This window comes from Sitophilus oryzae, unplaced genomic scaffold (assembly GCF_002938485.1).
Source record: "Sitophilus oryzae breed Bouriz unplaced genomic scaffold, Soryzae_2.0 scaffold_1437_pilon_pilon, whole genome shotgun sequence".
Classification (NCBI taxonomy): Eukaryota; Metazoa; Arthropoda; class Insecta; order Coleoptera; family Curculionidae; genus Sitophilus; species Sitophilus oryzae.
The window spans coordinates 133,223-154,695 of NW_022146101.1; the positions used below are offsets into that span (position 1 = coordinate 133,223).

The following is a 21,473-nucleotide window of genomic DNA, read 5'->3' on the forward strand; positions in this document are numbered from 1 at the left end:
CTATTATTCTCTTACTTTAGCGAAATGAGCGTTGAGGCTTTTTGAAAATGGTCCAGATGTTTTAGGTCCTCTCTTTTTTAGCTGTTAACCATTATATGTATATGCGATGAAATGTTTAATGTGTAAGGATATAAATAGGATTTTAGAACATCTGGCTGATCGTGACTGAAAAAATACGCAATTAAAACGCGTTGAATTTATTTTAACTTTTAGCGACAATTAGCCGAAGTGACAGGATTATGTACAGACACTTCAATATAAACTTTCATGAAAGTTTTTTTTTAATTTCATATATGTTTGTATTATCTGGCTGGAAGGCGAGGATGAGATTAACATGGAGATAAACTGGATAAGGATCATCATTTTCAGCTTATTCAACCATTTTAAATTATGGTGTAGCCTTCCTCACATATTTAGATACTTTAGTTGGGCCCATTGTTGGCTATGCGGGCCCAAGTTATCCCTGCTAATTTCCTAATATCATGGTTCCATTTCAGGTTTGGTCTTCCTCTAGGTCTCTTAATTCTTCATGGGTACCATGCTCTAATTATTGTGGTCCATCTGTTGTCCGTTCTTCTTGCCAGGTGTCCTGTCCATTGCCATTTAAGGGATTTGATTTTGTGGATGACATCTATTACCTGGGACTTTTGTCGTATCCACTCTATTCTTTTACGGTCTTTTTTGGTTATTCCCAGCATATTTCGTTCCATTCAGCGTTGAGCGACCTGCAGTTTCCTTATAATGTCCGTTTTAAGTGTCCAGGTTTCGAATGCATAGGTCATGGCTGGTAGTACACATTGGTCAAATGTTTTCTCCTTTAGATAAAGTGGTATTCTAGATTTGAATACGATTGAGTCTCTCCCATATGTACTTTAGGCTAACTTCATTCTTCTGTCGATTTCTGTAATAGAGATCATGATATGTTGTATTAGTTGCCTCAAATATAATTAATTTTTCTACTATTTCCAGTGTTGTGTTATTAATTAGAATGCCTTTTCATTTTGAGTATGTTGGTTTGTGTTTGTAGTTCCTCAGGACTATTGACAATTAGGACTATATCATCATTAAATCTTAGATGGTTAAAATATTCTCCATCTATTTTCAATCCTTTGTTGGTCGAGTCTAGTTGACGGAAGATTTCTTCTAGTATTGATGTAAACAGCGTTGTGCGTATCTTGTCATACTCTTGTGCCAGTGTTTGTTATGATTGTTATTAAATAAAATGACTTAAGTACAACAGCACGACTTGTAAGCTTTGTATTGACTAAGAATGGGTCCCAGGTGGGACCCTCCACTTCGGCCGCGAGGGCCTATTGTGGCGCAGTTTCTACAAGCTCTTTAACAGCAAAAGAGCATTAAAGTTCACCCTCAAGACCCAGCCTTTTAACATAGGCCGTTATGTCCCAGGGTGATATTTTTCCTAGGTCTGATAGGTCTAGCGTGGGTTTGCCAAACACCTGAAACCTGGTCCTACCCCCAGCGGGGCAGGTACATATAACGTGCCTTCATTGTTTCGTCATCTTTCATACAGAGTCAGAATTCGGCGTCACTACCATTCCCATCCTCTGTAGGTGTGATCTCAGCCGACAGTGGCTTGTATACCGGGTGCGTCTCAAAAGTGGTTCACCCCTATAACTTTTTTATTTTTTCAGATAAAACAACGAGATTTGGTATGTTAGTCTATGGCATAAATCTGGATTGATTGACAATGGTATATTGATTGATTGATAATGGTATCAATTGTTTTCGGTCACTTCCGGTTTCACCGGAAATTACTACAACTTTGGATTTTTAAATGGCACCCTCAATACAACAATAAGCATATTTTCGGATAGTCAAGCCGCCTTGAAAGCATTTGATTCAAGGCGGCTTGACTATCCGAAAATATGCTTATTGTTTTCCCTGTGTATTGCTGTTCTACCAGCAGTTGCACACATGTTTCAATAGCATATAGCTAAGCTTAGAAAATTGTGGTGTATTTTCCAAGACTGTGGTAGATCTCCGTTTTTGGACTGCTGCAGTAAATTCCTGTGCCAGATCCTTTATCGTTTTTGGATCCGTCCGTGTACTTGTAAGCTTACATGATATACGAAATTATATGTTTCAGTACTTCTTGTGTTGCCATTTATACCTAATACTTCAATTTTGTAGAAAATGCATTTTCTTAAAATGAAGACCTCAATTATCCATATACCCATATTGACATATAGAATATTGACATTTTAGATTATTATTAAAGATGTAACAAATTTTCAATGAGTACAGATACTAATATTGTCGATATATTCGCTTATTTCATTAGAAAATAAAAAAAACTGCACTTTTGTATGTGTATTAGACAGTGTGGTAAAAAGTAACACCTTATATATTTTATTTCATTTTTTGACAAATGCATATTTTTCACAACAGAGGCGTTCATTTTCATAACTTATTATTATACCGATTTCAGATTCAAATCCACATTTATTTAGAATAATTTATTAATTAAAACAATTAAGTATGTAATTAACTAATTTTTTGGCGGAAATAATGGTGGTATACTCTGTTACAAAGATTTAAATAGTTTTTTTTTGTAAACAAACGGACGTGCAAATGGCCTGGTACATTTTGTACATATGTATGCTTTAAAAAAAATCTAAAATTTCAATATTCCATGGGTATAGTGATAAATGAGGTCTAAATTATAAGAAAATGCATTTTCTACGAAAACTTGGAAATATAGGTAAACATGGTATAATACAGTTTAATAGACAATTAAATTGTGCTTCTGACTCATGTAAAACATACAGGGTGTTCCATTTAAGTTAAACAAGTTATTGCCGTTTAAAGCTAGTAATTATTTAATATAAAACAACATTTTAATTTTTTTCAAATTATAGGGGATTTCATATTACCCGAATTTGCTCTACCAATTTATGAAAACACGTCTCACAAAAACACATCCCACATGAACTAATTCGGGATAGCGTAAAAAGGAATCGATATAATTTTTTATTCTTCCTTTTTTCAGTGCGTGGGCGACGATAAGAATGGCAGCAGCGAAAAAAGAGGCAGCTATCGATGCGTGTGCCGCAACGGTTTTTATCATCCGGGAGCCACCACCGCCAATGGCACCTGGCGGGGGATCAGCGGAAGAGATTTGGAAGCTGGCACGGTCGTTGCCACAGGGTAAGAACATTCCCTACGTCACTGATTAAGAAAGAGCGATGCCGTCTTGAACAGAAGGCCTAACGGCTGTGACGTAATACGTTGAGGCGTCATCGAGCAAAGGTTTCTGTTTAGGCTGGAGACTTTCTTTCGCTCTACTATATCATATATCACGTATGGCTAAGAATTTCTTCTGAACAGATCTCTCTTGAAAGTTCGGATGGCTGCGCTTGTAGCATTTCGGTTGACAATTCTGGCTGCTATTTTGTTAGGGTTTATTTTCGACTCGATGTTGTTGGTTCGTATGCTACTTCCTAATTTTCTTAACAGATTCCAAGCTTTTTTACCCGAATGTTGAAAATTCATATTTTCTGTTAAAGTGCACCATTTCTCTTTCCTGGCCGAATCCAAGGCCAAGATCAGTTCGTCTGCCAGAATCCTGTGTCGACTGAAAGTCGTCATATAGTTCTTAGCATTTTGGGCTCCATCCAGGCATATAATCCTTCCTAAAGCCTCTTGGGACATGCTTTTTGGCAATAAAATGGATAAGTCCAACAAAACGCTCATAGGAGGCTGGCTCCGGACGGATCCATTGGATATTAAAATCCAATTCTTCGGAAAACTCCTCCCAATTGGCTTTTTGAAAGTTCCATCGCGGTTTTGGTATGGATCTCAGTATGGGGATTTGGAGGCCAATATTTATCAGGACCGGTCTGTGTTGACTCCTAGGAAATCCGCTCAGTACTTTCCTACTACTATGTAGCGCCAGTCCTTTGCTGTCGAGAGTAGTAAAACAAAGATCAGGGTTGTAATCTTGTGCCCATCTGGCCGAGTGAAAGGTTCCTTTATCCTTGGCGTCAAAAAGTAAGAAAAGGTTTTCTGTTTCAGCCCAATCAGAAACTCTGGCCCCATCATCATTTGTAGCTCTATAGCCCCATTTTATATTATGGCTGTTAAAGTCGCCTCTAACTAATCCCGGATGTTCGATATTTTGTATATAGTCATTTATCCATGGTTGTGCTGAAGGCTTATAGACATTTATAATTTCAGTATCGGCGACTTTCGACCTGATGACAGATGTTGTTGTCCGAATGGGTTCTAATATTTGTTACAGTTGTAATGCCATTTTTAATGTATGTATCGCTCTACTGTAAAACTTTCAAAATGTTAGCTACGATACTTTGTGTAGAAGGCGACGATATGTGTGGTTATACCGAGTGCGTCTCAAAAGTGGCTCACCTCTATAACTTTTTTTTATTTTTTCAGATAAAAATCGAGATTTGGTATGTTAGTATATGGCATAAATTAGGATTGATTAACAAATTCAATTCGATCACTTTTGTTACTTTTTTGGATAGAAAATGACACTCTGAACAGAATTACATATCATATATCAACTTTTGACCTTTTTGAATATGCATGGTTTATTTAAAATTGCAACATGCGATTCATAACGATAATTCTACTCGAAATACTAAGTGTGTGACCAATATATAAAATAATAAAATTCTGTAAAAACGTTCTTAAGGCACTTTTTTATGCACAATCCAGTGGCGTAGTCAGTTTTTTTCTATACTTGCTCTTTTTGTAAGAAATAATAAAAAATATAATTTTTTAAATAGAAATAATTGGCCATGAACTTAAAAAAATGCTGGCGTTTAGCCCTTTCCAACGATATAAAGTTATGTGTAAGTATTTCTAAGAATGAGAGAAATATTAGGTTTTTTATCTTTGTATCAAAGCGGGCCTTGATTTTATGTTGGCCTAGTTGCCTAATTATTTTTTCATCACAATTTAATATTCTATATTATTATTTATCTGTATAATTAAAGATTTTTGAGACGGTAAATCAACATTCTGTATTAGTATTACCAATTACAATTAAAACGCCAGGGTTACAACTGAAGTATTAAATGTAGAATTTAGAGAGAATTGGATTGGAACAATCGACATCTTGGTCTGCTAGATTCTGTGATTTAACTCGTTTAACTCCTTTCGACTTTTTTATGGGGGAAATTAAAAGACCTTATATATAAGGGAAGAACCGGGAGAAGAATTACAGAAGGCTATTAGGCAAGCTTTTGGACTTATTACACCAGTTCGCCTAATAAAACGTTGTAACTCTTGATGATTTCAATAATTTTTTTTTAGAAAACTGTATTCGTCACTCAAAAAATACTTTTTAGTTTTGTTCTTTGTTTATTATATAGATTTCAATTATTATAATTACTAATACTAATAGAGAATGTTAATTTACCTTCTCAAAAGTCTTTAATTATGCAGATAAATAATAATATAGAATATTAAATTGTGATAAAAAAATTATTCGGCAAATAGGCCAACACAAAATCAAGGCCCGCTTCGATATAAAGATAAAAAAAACCTAATATTTCTCTCATTCTTAGAAATAGATACCCATAACTTCATACTGTTGGAAAGGGTTAAAGGCCAGCATTTTTTAAAGTTCATAGTCAACTATGATTTTCATTTAAAAAATTATATTTTTCATTACTTCTGATAAAAAGAGCAAGCATAAAAAAACTGACTACGCCACTGGATTGTGCTTAAAAAAATGCCTTAGGAACGTTTTTACAGAATTATATTATTCCGCGAAATAAAAAAGTTACGGGCAATTTTTCAAATGGTAAAAAATTCAAAAAGACCCCGTATCCAAGTTGGCAGTGAAAATATCAACAGGCGGTTTACGCCATTGATATGTGTCTCAGAAATCGAACCCATGAGATCTATGTCGGTTTTGCTCTATCTAGTCAGGAAATAGGGTTTCTCTGTTAAAACAGACCAATCTCGACCACCCTGTACCTTGATGGCAAAAACCTTTTTAATTTACTTACTTTGTTAAACCATGCCAGAGGATGTTTTAATTTTTTGCCAAAATTACAACATTTTATTTTCCCTCGTACAGTAGACAGATGGGTACTTTAATTTTTAACTTGAAAAGGGGCTAAAAAGTCACATAATTTAGCTACAAATTGCCTAAAAAAATCATCAAAATCGGCCAATTAGTACGATCAACTACATTGAACTTGAATTACACATACATACATACATACTGCCATTACTCGCTGACGAGTATTTAACACGCATCAGAAGACTGTCACGCAAGGCGTTTTCTTTCATGAGCTTTTCTGTGACTGAAAAGCCCGATACGTGGTGGTTTTCGTTGTCGCTGTTAACTGAGTTTACAATTCTTCTCCATTCCGTTCTATTGTGAGCTGCTTCTTCACACTCATTCTGCTTGTTAATCCCCTGTAAGTTTTCGTTAAAAATATCCTTGAATTACACATGATAATTTTAAGGTGTGTGAACCATTTTTGTGCCTGCCAGTATTTTATTTTAATATACAGGGTTGTTCACCACATACGACACGGAGTATTGTAGCTAAACGATTAGATTTTTACAAATTGTAAGTTTTGGGTTCGTTGAAGGACTATTAGAGCTACAATTTCAAAATATTTTTACAAGATACAGAGTGTCCCAAATAAATAAAAAATATCAAAGTTGTATTTTTTTAAATGGAACACCCTGTATATTATTGAATTTTTAGTTTCTACGATTAAAATAAATGTAAATTTGATTAAGGTTTATTACACTTAAACATTACCGTTCTTGAAATATTTTCAATTTTGTAAAATTGCAGTATAAATTTTAAGGGTTTTTCATTTCTCCGAGGGTATCAAAGTTTTTAATGCTAAATATTTACTGAAGTTTATTTATTGACCAGTTATTGTGTTGCAATAATAAAAATTATACTATCTTATACAGAGTGTCTAAAAATTTATTTTAAATAATTACTAGCTTTAAACGGCAATAACTTGTTTAATTTAAATGGAATATCCTGTATATTTTATGAGAATCAGATGCATAATTTAATTGTCTATCAAATTGTATTATATCACTTTTTACCTATCCCTTCAAGTTTTTGTAGAAAATGCATTTTCTTATAATTTAGACCTCATTTATCAATATACCCGTCGAATATTGACATTTTAGATTGTTTTTAAAACAACAAATGTACAAAATGTACAGGCTAGTAATATTATCGTTTTTAGTAAAACGATGATATTACTAGCCCATTTGTATGCAAAAAGAAAACTATTTAAATCTTTATAAAAGAGTCTACCATTAATTAAATATACCACCGGTATTTCCGCTCAAATACTAATTAATTACATACTTAATTGTGTTCGTTAATAAATTATTCTTAATAAATGTGGATTTGAATCAGCAATCAATATAATAATAAGTTATAAAAATGAACGTCTCTGTTGTTATAAATAAGAATTTGTCAAAAAATGAAATATCATTTTTAAGGTGTTTTTTTACCACACTGTCTAATACACATAAATAATTCAGTTTTTTAGTATTTGGAGCAATTATCATTAATCAACGCAAACAGTCAATTAATGTAGTTTGAATACTGGAATCATATTAATTGGACCTCTTTAACAAATATTTAAATAGTTTTTTTATTTTTTAATGAAATAAACGAACTATATTGACAATATTAGTATCTGTGCTCTTTAAAAATTTGGTACATCTTTAAAAATAATCTAAAATGTCAGTATTCCATGGGTATATTGATAAATGAGTTCTAAATTACAAGAAAATGCATTTTCTACGGAAGATTGAAGAGATAGGTAAAAAATGGTATAATACAATTTGATAGACAATTAAATTGTGCATCTGATTCTCTTAAAATATACAGGGTGTTCCATTTAAATTAAACAAGTTATTGCGGTTTAAAGCTAATAATTATTTAAAATAAATATTTAGACACTCTGTATAAGGTAGTAAAATTTTTATTACAGCAACACAATAACTGATCAATAAATAAACTTCAGTAAATATTTAGTATTAAAAACTTTGATACCCTCGGAGAAATGAAGCCTTAAAATTTATACTGCAATTTCACAAAATTGAAAATATTTCAAAAACGGTAAGGTTTAAGTCTAATAAACCTTAATCAAATTTACCTTTATTTTAATCGTAGAAACTAAAAATGTAATAATATACAGGGTGTTCCATTTAAAAAAATACAACTTTGATATTTGTTATTTATTTGGGACACTCTGTAACTTGTAAAAATATATTTAAATTGTAGCTCTAATAGTCCTTCAACGAACCCAAAACTTACAATTTACATGAACAAAAATTTATTATATTTCCGACAGCGACTTTTTGCGCCATACCGACGATATATTGTTCCCGTGTGTTTTCCGAACTTGAAAATCGTTGCGGAAAATTCCAGCGGGATGCGGAGGGCCTCCACTTAGCATTTAAATCGAATTTCCCTTCGGCATTATACTCGACAAACGGATATCGAATATGTGCCGATTGGAGAGGAGTGGCCAATTCAATCGCCTTTTATCTTTTACAAATCGTCCTTCAAAATAAGCTGTGCCGTTTCGATTATTTTTATAAACTCGACAAAAAATAGTACCTAATTATTCAAAAAGAAATATAAAAAAATATTTCCAATAATAGGTACATTACTTTAAACAAACCTAAAATTATTATATTAATTCGACAATAAAAAGGTTTTTGAAAAAATTTTAATTTTATAAAGAACTACCAACGATCTATGCACATCTAAATAAAAATAAAACAAACTCTGATTAGTTTGGAATCTAAGTAACTATCTTATTATTTTAATTATTTATCGTAGCGAATTTGCTTATAAACTCTAAAAAATTTAATAAATTGGCAATATTTCCAATAATAACTTATTTTTAACAAAACATAATTTGACGATAAAAAAGGTAACAGGTACAGAAAGACCAAAAATTTCGACAATAAAAAATAGAGTAAAATGAACCAGATAAAAAATGGATATCCTGTATTAATAAGTTATGTTAAAAATAATTTAAGATTTTTTATTTCCATTACTGAATGGTGTTACATTAAATACAGGGTGTTTCAATATTCCGTGGACATAGAACTACTACGTATTTTTGGAATCAAAATAAGTTCATTGGACACAATTTACTTCTATACCAAAGTGCCTCGTTGGTCCGTTAGAGGGCATCGATCTTCAAAAAAATACATTTTTCAGATATTTTATCTATGATTTTGTCTTTAACGAAGTGCTTTAACATTTCACTTTCACAAAAATCAAGAAAAAGTACGAGAAGGGTAAAAAGTATCCCCACCCCAACATAAATTTTAGTATAAATATTTTCTAACTTAACGGACGACCAATTTTTTTCGTAAAATGGTTTCGTATGAATACTTGGGTTTCCGATATTCCAGGAGGCGTTGGAAGATTTAAAAGTGGGAATAAAGATAAATGGTAAACCTCTGACGATACGGTGCTCCTAGCTAGCAATGAGAAAGATTTGCAGTGCCTCGTGAACAGAGTTAGTAGTATTAGTCAGAGTCATGGTCTTAAAATAAATATAAACAAAACAAAATTTATGATTATCAGCAAAGTAAATATTGCAAATATCAGGATACAAGTAGAAGATCAAAATATAGAAAAGGTAAGAAGATTTAAGTACTTGGGGTGCTGGCTGAATGATAAATGGGATCCTGATGAAGAAATCAAACATAGAAATGAAATAGCCAAAAACACTTATTTCAAAATGAAAACTCTACTCTGCAACCGAGACCTGAATCTGACTACTCGATGGCGAGCTACCAAATGCTATGTACTGTCTACATTGTTATACGGAGTCGAGAGATGAACGTTGAAGGCACAGACCATGTCATGCTTAGATTCATTTGAGATGTAGTTGTACCTACGAATGTTGAAAATATCCTGGATCGAACGAATAACAAATCTTGAAGTATTAGAAAGAATAAATAAGAACCAAGAACTATTGACTACAATAAAACGACGGAAAGCAGCATATTTTGGTCATATTTTTAGGAATAACAAATATAGTTTCCTACAGCTGATCGTTGAGGGAAAAATTGAAGGACGACGAGGCATAAGGCGTAAACGGTTCTCCTGGTTACGGAATTTGCTCCAGTGGTTTAATATAGCAGAGGCCAATGCAATTATCCGTTTGGCTCAAGACAGGGAGGAATTCCAATTGGTCGCCAACCTCCGATGAGGAGAAGGCACATGAAGAAGAAGAAGACTTGGGATTTACAATCCTGAGGTAATAGTAGGCGGCTGGAGCGTAGTGCTAGTCACATTACCTTCCTTGTATACCGAATGGCTCAAGCCGGCTAGCATGGCAAGCTGTATCTGGTTACTCCCAAAGCGTTAAACGCTATATACGGGAGCTATTATTATTATTATTAAAAAAACGCCATATTTTTGAAGAAAAAAATATACCTCTAGTATACTACCAGAAAATGTATTTATAGTAGACTACCAGAAAATGTTTTTGTCACGTCAAGCTATCGAGGCGCATAAAATCTATTATGCTCTAATAATCTAGTTAGCGAAAATATGGAAATGTATGTTAGTATCACAAATTATATTAGACAATAAGCTTTATAAAAAAAACTTAAAAAAATAATAAGTTTCACATTAATTAACATTCGGGTTTATTTTTGATTGATGCCCTCTAACAGACAGACGGAGCACTTTTGTATATAAGTAAATTACGTGCAATTAATTTATTTTGATTCAAAAAACACAACTACGTGTTTTTTGAATATTGAAATGAATTGGAATATTGAAACTCCCTGTATATTTTGTAGGTCTGCTTTAGAAAAATAAATTATCCAAAAAAATGTTTTCTCATAAACTATGCGATGTGACGTTTTTTTACAAGGGACAAAAGATGTAGTAAATACTAGAGTGACAATTTTACGAAGAGAAAATCTGTCGTCTGTGGAGTTGGAAAATATTTATACTAAAATTAATGTAGGGATGTTGGTAGTTTTAACCCTTCCCGTACTTTTTCTTGATTTTTGTGAAAGTCAAAAACTGTTAAAGCACTTAACAAAATACATAGACACCCAAAATATCATTCAAATCGGAATAACAGTTCTTAAAATATCTGAAAAAATGTGTTTATTTTTTTAAAGTTTGGTGCCCTCTAGCGGACAAACGACGCACTTTTGTATAGAGGTAAATTGTGTCCAATAAACTTATTTTGATTCCAAAAATACGTAGTAGTTCTATGTCCACGCAATATTGGGAAAAATAGGGAAAAATAAATTATCTATCGAAAATTGCCAACCAAACGAGCAAAATCAGAACAGCCAACTATTCAATCATTGTTGATCACTTCGTATATACATTCAGGTGAAGTTAATAAAAGCACGTGTTAAAAAAAATAAATAAAATATGTATGAAAAGTTTTTTTAAATATGGTTATTGAAAAGAAACTTATACGCAAATAATGAAAACTTTTTTGCGGTTACCTCTTTCTTCATTCAATGAATTTGTTGTTTCAGATGCCAGCCTTGTCCGGAAAATTGCCGAGAAAGTTGCGGAACTAATGGAAAATGCATAGCGCGTCAAGACTTTTATACGAAAACAATTGTTCTGTGTGTACAACTGTTCGGAATGGGAATTGTTCTCGTATTATCCGTCGTCGTGTTTAAACTTAGAAAAACTAAGGTGAGTTTATTAAAAAGTATTAGTAAAGGATGTAGAAAAAAAAGCTAATTCAGTACCATACCATCGAAAAAAAAACGGCGTCAAAGACGACTAGTGAATGACAATAAGATGACGATACAGACTGTACTTTATTTTTAATTTGGTATGAAATAAAATTTTGAAAGAATACTTCAAAAATTACCTGCAGCCGCATGACGTACAATGTTTTATTTTATACTGTTTGGATAAAACTTATGGCTTTCAAATAACTATTGAGTATATTTTAACCAACTTATGTATGTTTTTGATACTATTCTATTTACTGGTGGAAATACCGTCAGTACTGACATGTGTTGCAGAATGCTTTGGGATATCGCTAGATCATAATATATACTTACGGGGATATCCAAGTAACAAAACGGTTCTAATTTTATCTACATCAAAGCCGAGCCAGTTAAAAGTCATCTATTAAAGGAATTTACTTACTTTAAAAAGCTGATAAAATGATAAGTACTAAATATCTGATTCTGAAAGAAGTTATGGATAAATTTAGCGAGGCTACAGAGTAGTTGATACCAAAAAAATATCAGGACGGTATGAAAAATTCCAGTAAGTCGGTAGAGTAATTTCGGGTAATATGGAATACCTTATATTTTGAAAACAATATGCGCCATCAATGTTCAAATAGTTAAAATACAATAAGAGCAGTTATATAGACACTCTGTTTTGGTACTAACCAAGCGTGACAAAATGAGCCAGGCGAGTCAAAATCTATCTAGTGTAAAAATGAATTACCTTCCTTATTCTAATTATTATTGTCTAAGTTGTTCTCTGTCTAAGCTTCCACAAATGCCGAGACGGAAATATTTGTGTGCGATTTTGTACATAAAACAACTAGTGGTATAGGTTTACTGTTCATTTTGTATAATTATTTATCCTATCCCATATTACCCCCCAAACCTATTCCATATTACCCGCCAATTTTTTGACCACACAAAAATTCACATTATCTGTATTCCTTGGTAACTTCATAATCTTTCTAGATATCTAATTCTTACAGGAGGCACTTTTAAACCATACTACTAACTATTTATTTCTAAAATTTGAGATTATAAAATCCATTATTATTGAATTTATATAGGAAAATAAAAATGGTATTCCATATTACCCGAAATTACTCTAAGTAAAACAGTCCGATAAAAAAATTTTTAGCAGACTTATTACTGTAAAATCTTGTTTTTCGGGTTGAAATCACGTATGTAACGGTGTGTTTTATGATACAGTATGAAATAATTTAACATTTATTCTCTGCAATATTTTTTATCATACGTAGTAATGCAAATGCTTGAACTACAAAAATTCAAGTTTACTTCACAAAATTCCAAAACCTTTTTTTAATATTAAAACCCATTTCTTTCTTCCTATTTTAGCTGGCATTCGAAAAACGTCTCACGTCGCATTTTTTCCTTTCAAATTAAATTTAAATTAAAATTCTCCAAATTCTTATTTACACCATTTTCATATACTCGACCTATATAGGAGAGGGCAGTTGTAGAGCCAACATTTTTTTTTTATTTTTTCCTACCAAAATTACATTCATGTCAAAAGAAAAGTTGGGATATTTGAAAATGTAGAACTACATTCACAGTTTTAACGATGTTTATATATGTGTTTTAAAAACATGTCCTCTATAGATTTAGGGAATATCTCAAACTAGACAGTATCAAAGGTTAAAAATTATGACAAATTTTCTCAGTATGGTGGCAAAATATTACAGACATTTTCAAAAAAAGAAAATTTTGAACTTTGCTTTCTATTTTCTTCTTTCATTTTTATTTTGCAATTTGAAATTAGTACCATATAAAAACCGACGTCAAAGACGGCTGGGGAATGACTATTGGTATAATTTTGACGAGGCCAAGCCCTAGACATCATTTATTGAAGCGTACTCTTGTTTATTTTTTAATGACGCTTACTACCAGTTGGAGTTAAAAAGGTTTTAATTTAGTTTTATATTGAGTAAAAATTATGTTTAAATGGTGTATTTTAAAATTTCACAAAATATAATTTTTATATATTTAGACAGATTTGTGTATCTGGAAACTTTCTATCCTTTTAAATCTTTCTATAATTAGTGTTAATTTTTAGGCAAATTTTATGTCAATTTTTAGTAAAAGACGTCTAGAGATTGACCTCGCTAAAATTATCATCGACTGTCATTCCCCAGCCGTCTTTGACTCCATTTTTTTATCATACGGTACTTTTCGTATTATGGCCTCATAGTACGCTTCTCATATATTGACCTCATAAAAACAATATAAAATTACACAAAAACTCTAATTAAAGATATGACATTCAAAAATATTGTATATTTAAGCAATCTTAATTTTTGCAACAAAGATTCATGATTATAAAAAAACGTATATCATAGCAAGTTATATTATGAAAATATATAATACTTATAATTCTTTTTTTTTAATTTCAGGCTATAGCGACTGGTATGTGGACCATTTTAGAAACTATATTACTAGGAGTCTTTATTTTGTATAATACTGTAAGTATATGACATTTTTATGAGATACGAAATATTAATCAATAATGAATTTATGAAATAATCCAAATTCTATTTTATTAGCTATTTAATATAATATTCTACTAACTAAAATTTGTGAAATATAAAAGAGGTCGATTTTTACTTAGTATGTGGTAATCGTATTAATGTCTTTAATAATAATAGTCGACAGTTATGTATTAAAATAAAATATTGTAATAGCGCCTTTATATAAATTTAAAACTTTATCCCTCAAGAAATTTCTCGAATGCTTTATAAGCTCTATAGCTTATATAGCAAAAGTTTTCTAATTTACCAACTTTAGTGCACACAGACACTATCGATTAATGGTTAATTAAAAGCAAGCACACAAAGTTTAATTTTTCCAATATAAGTTATAAAATTTAATGCATATGCACCAGTATTTATTGATCGTTGCCTACAACCATAAAAAACCTTTAAAATAATTGAAAACTTTATATTTACTATATTATAAACAATTATTATTAAAACATAATTGGATTAAAAATTTCGTTTTTAAATTTTACTCTAAAATGGTATGAAATATTTATAGAAAAAGTCGAGGTAAATGAAGAGGAAAATGCATGTTTTGAAACTTATGTATATGTATTATGTTAAATTTTAATAGAGCCCACTACAGGGTGTCCCAGAAATAATTGCAAGTATTTTAAGAGTTGGTAGATCTCGATAAAAGAAACATATTTTCTCTTTATCGTTTTTCAAATAAGTCCAAAATAACGGAGTTATTTTACTTTGAAAATTTCGAAAAAAAATCTTTTTTGCTAAAATTTTGAGAACCACTGGATCTTTTCTGGAATTTCTTTCTTGTAAATTTAATCTAATACTTATGTTGCCATATTATCAAGAAATTATGTTTTTTAACTAAAAACTAAACAAAAATCCAAGATATTTTTCAAAAAATTTCGAATTTTTAAAAAAAATTCAGGATTAATAACTGGTACCTACTACTGCTAAAACAAATTTTATAGATTGAAAAATTTTAGCAAATTATGTCTATTTATTGACGTCAACTTTTTTTAGTTTTTCTTTAGTTTAAAAATTTGTAAGTTTTTACTTTGTTATTTGCGACATCGACGTAGTTTTCAATGTAAAAATACTATTTTTAATACACCTACAGTATTCAGTCATACGGAAGCGAGGATAGTAAAGTTTTAATCACCGGTTTTGCTAGTGGGGCATAATTGGGACTATTTCGGCTATAATGAAACTTTTTAAAGGTACATAATTATAATTTTAGAAGATGTTTATAAAACATTTAATAGCTAGTTGATTAAAAAAAGTATACCATTAAGATTGCAAATTATATTTTGATTTTATTCGAAAATATGTCTATTTCATTTTTTGATTATGTAACGAGCATTTTGTTTACTCACTTGTTTCGTCAAACTGCTTGAATCCATTTTTGCTTTTGATCAAATCGGTGGGAGAATCTATGAAGCTATAAAATGTTGTTTTAGGAGTGTTAAATATTCGAGAAAGTTGAGTTATTGAATGCTAATGCACCCAACAACGCCTTAATTACGCTCTCCTTGACGCGTTAACATTTTTTCGTCACAACACAACACGACGCCTAATGCGAATTCTTTTTTACTTATTTTTACTACCCGAAACAGCGTTACATCACACAAACCTCGAACCTTTATAGTCTCAATACCTTCAGTAACGAAAAACTAAAATACTTAAATATTATGACAAAACCATGATTTCAGTATTATTTTAATGCGATCTACATGACAGCGGCGTAAAATAGGTGCTGATAATTTCTGGTATTTGCCGTTGAAGCGCTGCGGTCGGAATTTGTTGAAATCAACTAAAATTCATCAAGCCTATAACGAATTTGTTGCAATCCCTGAAATTATAGTTACATTTTCTCAAACTACTAAGGCTTCTCACTTGTCTCTTCTTTTTTCCTCTACCATAAATCGACCCACTACACTACCGCTCAATAATTATGAGAGCCGTTCGCAAATATTGACCGGACGTGTTTTTTCCACGACCTCTCTCCTATTCTTCTTTCCACTTCCGTCATTGAGAGTGGATAAAATTTATTCTGTACCCTCGTCTCTGTAAAAAACTGTTTTTTCTCTGTCCGCCGTCGTTCGCGCTCCACTTAAATATTGATCTGGCTTCAATTTTATTTACAGGTCGTCATAAGAATATTCGAACCATCTATTATCCAGTGTCTGCTGGAGCCCTGGATCAGGGAGATTGGATTCATCGTTTGCTATGGAGCGATCATACTGAAACTGTACAGACACTTGATAGAGTTTAGGACGAGAAAAGCGCACAGATGGGTAAGTTAATTGGTTTTATAGATTTGTAACGATCGTGCATATGCGGAGTTTTTTAATAATAGTTAAAAATGTCAATGTTAATCATGCGTTCTAATTTTTAAGTATCCATATAGCCTCTCCAACGACGACATCCTTGGTGAAGTCCTTGATGTGTCTGCTATTTTACTTGGTACAAAATAATACGAAAAAAAAATATTACTTAGTTATTTTATTTTTTGTTCTTAAAAAAAGTTAAGAGTTAATTTATTTAAAAAATATATTTTTTTTCAAACGTTACAAAGTATTAATTTTTGCGACATGATTGACAATATTAAATAGTATATTAAACAACGAGTTTTGAAAACGACGTTTTGCACACGAGTTCGACAGTTTGTTGGCTCGAGCCGCAGGCAAGAGCCACAAGTCGAACGAGTGTACAAAGAAGTTTTCGAATGAGTTTTTTACCCTATTTTTTCTCCGCCTACAAATTAGCACCAGACTCACTCAGTTTTTGCCAGTTTTGTGAAATAATTTGCGATGTAATGATGACACTTTTCTGACGACTGCGTTGCGTTTGGCGTTTCAGCTAAACATTGGAGGTTAAAAATGTTAAAATTGGCAGATGTCGTGTCCAATCCTTAGCACACAACAGTTTGCAAAACGCCAATTTCAGATCGAGTTTTCCGTGTGTCAAACTGCATTTTCTAGGCTAGTCGTAGAAAAAAGTCATTATAACGCCTAGGCATAAAAGTAAAGCATCTTTGCTCCTAAGCATAAAAGTACGAAAATACATTATTAAACTTGGCTGTATGTCAACGTACAGCCTCGCCACAAAAAGTGTCATTTGTACTCCTAATAAAACAATATACTATTATTTTAGGGTGTGTATTTATACAAAACAAACAAAAGTGTGTACAATTATTGTTTGCTATAAAAACGGCTTCTTTAAATTTACGCTTTTTCCAATGAGGTCAATGAGGTTTCCTGTTGACCAACCTGATCTTCCGACAACTGTATATAATATCTATATACTCTCATACTGTTATATAATATCTTTAGCAATCCTAGTACAGAAATATCTACGATATGGCTACTACTGATAAAACACACCAATGCAGGCACTCTAAGTAGACAACCTCACGGTTTACTGTACCCAACTTCTTCACGTGTGAATGGCTGTAGTATAAAATCTCTGTAGTTTTACGAATTATATTAGTTTACAACTTGATAACGGTTAGCGATTCTTCTGTACAAAATGTTGTGTTCATCAAAAATAAATAAAGACAATGAAAATCCGAAATTATTTTAGTTTGGACTCTTAGATATTTTACGGACGATACTTCTTTTATTACCTTGTTGCTAATTCTGAGGATTGGCCTTGGTTTCCAAACCACTTTCCTGGTGTTTTGGAAAATTTACACATGATAAAGGTCAGTGATTCATCTGACTGAAACGTTGTGTAAAATTATAGAATTAAAGACAAAATGTAAGTCCAAGAAGATATTTTATTTCATAATTTATAATAGTTCAAACATAACACATATGACAACTATTTTTTTATATTATCAGAAAAGGATTAACTCATTGTATATTTAATTTCAGTGTAACTGAATGTATATATTAATTATTGATTTGAAATATACAGGGTCTGGCAACAGTGCGTCGGGCATCTGTAACTCCTAGAATAAAAACCTGAGAATTTTCTTTAAATGCAAGTAGTATGTACGAGGATATATTTCAGGAAAATATTTTAACTTTTATAGGATGGTGTGAGTGGATCGGGATTATTTTTTTAAAATAAAATATAATATATTTTTTTCTTTTTATTCTTGGCTTTTAGGTCGTTGGGGTTGTAAAGATTTACTAGGTTTTGTTCATTATTTTATTTTTAAGACGACGCACGACTTTTCGACAGTATATGTCTTTTTCAAGTCTCTTGAACATAGATTCCTACAGAATTATAATTGTTAAAAACTGGACAAAAGCACAATAACACATATTAAAACTATTATAATTGTTTTGTTTATTTTTTTTGCCGATGTCCACTTACTAAATACTTACTAAGTAGACATCGGCTATTGAAACGATGAATATGTTTTATTTAAAACGGTCTGCTAGAAAATACGTGCTCTATACTAAAGTGTGATGTCCCCAAAACAATTAAAATAATAGTTTTAACATGTGTTATTGTGTTTTTTGTCCAGTTTTTAACAATTTTAATTCTGTAGGAATCTACGTTCAAGAGACTTAAAAAGACATATACTGTCGAAACGTCGTCATAAAAATAAAATAATGAACAGAACCCAGTAACATCTTTGCAACCCCAACGATCTTAAGCCAAGAATAAAAAGAAAAAAATATATAGTATACCAGGTAAAAGAAATGAAACAAAAAAAAATATATAATATATTAATATCAATATTATTATTATTGATATTAATATATTAAATAAATATTATACATCTAAATGTCGGTAAAGAACAACTGATATATGTATATTAGATTTACAGGATTTCCATCTTAATCTCTTTAAAAATTTACGCTTTCTCTTTGAGTGTACTAGAAATTACGAGCAGTATCACTTGCCTGCCATTTCTTTTATGAATCTTTCTCCTCTGACATTTTACGCCTTTTATTTCGTATTCATTAAAAAAGAGCACTCGCTCCATTTCCCCGGCGAAGTTCCGATTATTATTCTGTGCAAGCATGGCTCCTTGAAAGATCAGTTTCAGCGCCGTGAAGAGTTTAAATACACTTTTCTTTTTGTATAAATATACAGTTTTTTAAATGAAATAAACCTCACACATTTTTTTTTATTTTTACGTAGTGGATATTGGTTTCTGTGTAGTAGTTCTACTGTTGTAATACTAGTTGATTAAAAAAGTATACCATTAATACTGCAAATTAGGTAAATTTTATCCTCTCATAGTAGGTAGATATACAGGGTGGTTCGAATTGTATTCCGGAAACTTCGGCAGTATATTCTGCGGATAAAATAAGTAAAAAAGTTCGTATAAATATATATCCCAAATTGCTTAGTTTGGGAGATACAGAGTGTAGAAGTTTCATTTTTATTTCGATTTTTTCCAAATAATTTATGAAGTAACGTCAATATTTGGATGAAAATTGGTGTCTGGGAGTTTGAAGATTAATATCTGGGGGTTTGAAGATTAATAACTTTTCGTCCAATCTTCGAAAGAGTTAAAACACATATGGGTGACGCCCCCTACTAATAGAAGTTATATTGACATAAAAATCAAATTTCTCATGTCAAAAAAATTCCCAGGCACCATTTTTCATCCGAATATTGAGGTTACTTCAGAAATTATTTGAAAAAAATCGAAATATAAATGAAACTTCTACACCCTGTATCTCCGAAACTAAGCATTTTAGGATATACATTTATACTTATTTTTTTTTACTTATTTTTATTTGCAAATATGCTGCCGAAGTTTCCGGAAAACAGTTCGGACCACCCTGTATATCTTTTAAATTTCGTGATTATGTATAGTAACGGACACATTGTTTACCCACTTGTTTTGTCGAACTGCTTGAATCTATTTTTGCTTTTGATCAAATCAGTGTGAGAAACTATGAAGCTATAAAATGTTGTTTCGGAAGAGCTGAATATCCGGAAATGTTGAGTTATTGAATGTTATTGCACCCAAAAACGCCCTAATTACGCTCTCTCTTACGCGTTGCGTTAACATTTTTTCGGCAATTTTATTAACATTTGAAATTGTCACGACGCCTAGTTCAGACTCTTTTTCACTTATTTTTTACTACCCGAAACAGCGTTACATCACACAAAACTCATACCTAAGTGTTTTATAGTTTCAGTAACTGCACTAGCAAAAAACTAAAATAATTAAATATTATGACAAAGTCACGATTTTAATATTATTTTAATACGATCAACATGAACTGTAACCGGGACGGCGTGAAATACATAGTTAAAATTTCTGATTTCTACTGTATACAGCGCTGCGGTCGGACTTTTTTGAAATCAACTAAAATACCCCAAGCCTATAGAAAAAAAAATATCTTCGTATGCAACTAAATCTTTAGATTTTCAGTGCAGAATAGAGAAAATGTCAAACAAATCTGGGTTAAAAAATATACAAATTAAACCGCATCGATAAATATAAAATTTACACGAGTGCAATTTCAATCTGTTTAAAAATTTACGGTGGCTCGTGCGCTGCAGATTACCGGTAGCATAATAACTTGACTGCGATGCCTTTCATGATTTTTCCCTCTGAAACATGGCTTTTTATTTTATATTCATTAAAAAGCGCACTGCCATCACTTTACTGGCACAGATGTCCCATTATTTATTCCGTTCAAGTCCCGCTCGTTGAAAAATTAGTTTTATTTGGAAGCAGTTTATAAATTGGATCGGATTTCTTTTCAAAAAAATATCCAGGAAATTAAATAAAATTGATTTTTATTCTCTGACTATCATGCAAAAGGATTTATATTTTTTTTTGGTTGTCAGACGAATTGATAAAACGTGTTTTTCAATTCATAAAATATTTCGATTTTTAGTCCGTTGTTGTTACAAAACATCATTTTAATTAATTTTAACTTAAAATATTTATATTGTAAATTATTATTATTATTTTACTTATTTATTGCTCTGTCTATTTTTAGAACTGTTGTTAGAAGTTGTGTTTGGTTGCTAAGGATAACATCAATGCACGTTATAATATAATTACCGTCGTTAAATTTCATGTATAATTTGCTATACAGGGTCACTTTTATGTATGGAAACGGTCGATTATTAGTTAAAATATAGGAGGTACCGCAAAAAGTTAAATACAAAAGTTATAGGATTTTTAAATATCTATTAACGAGTAATAAATTTAGAAATACCGGGTTGTTCATAAAGTCGTGACACATCAAAGTTTCATTTTTTTAAATAGAACCCCCTGTATGT

General features: G+C 31.5%; 1 protein-coding gene across 1 annotated transcript in view; it reads left to right on the forward strand.

The window, feature by feature from the left end:
- LOC115876577 (probable G-protein coupled receptor 158) overlaps window positions 1-21,473 on the forward strand; it is a 94,841-nt gene that overhangs the window by 35,684 nt on the left and 37,684 nt on the right. Inside the window, exons 2-5 of the mRNA XM_030892393.1 lie at window positions 3,011-3,168; window positions 11,524-11,689; window positions 14,154-14,222; window positions 16,406-16,555. Coding sequence (XP_030748253.1) covers window positions 3,011-3,168; window positions 11,524-11,689; window positions 14,154-14,222; window positions 16,406-16,555 — 543 coding nt within the window. The remainder of the gene's footprint in view (window positions 1-3,010; window positions 3,169-11,523; window positions 11,690-14,153; window positions 14,223-16,405; window positions 16,556-21,473) is intronic.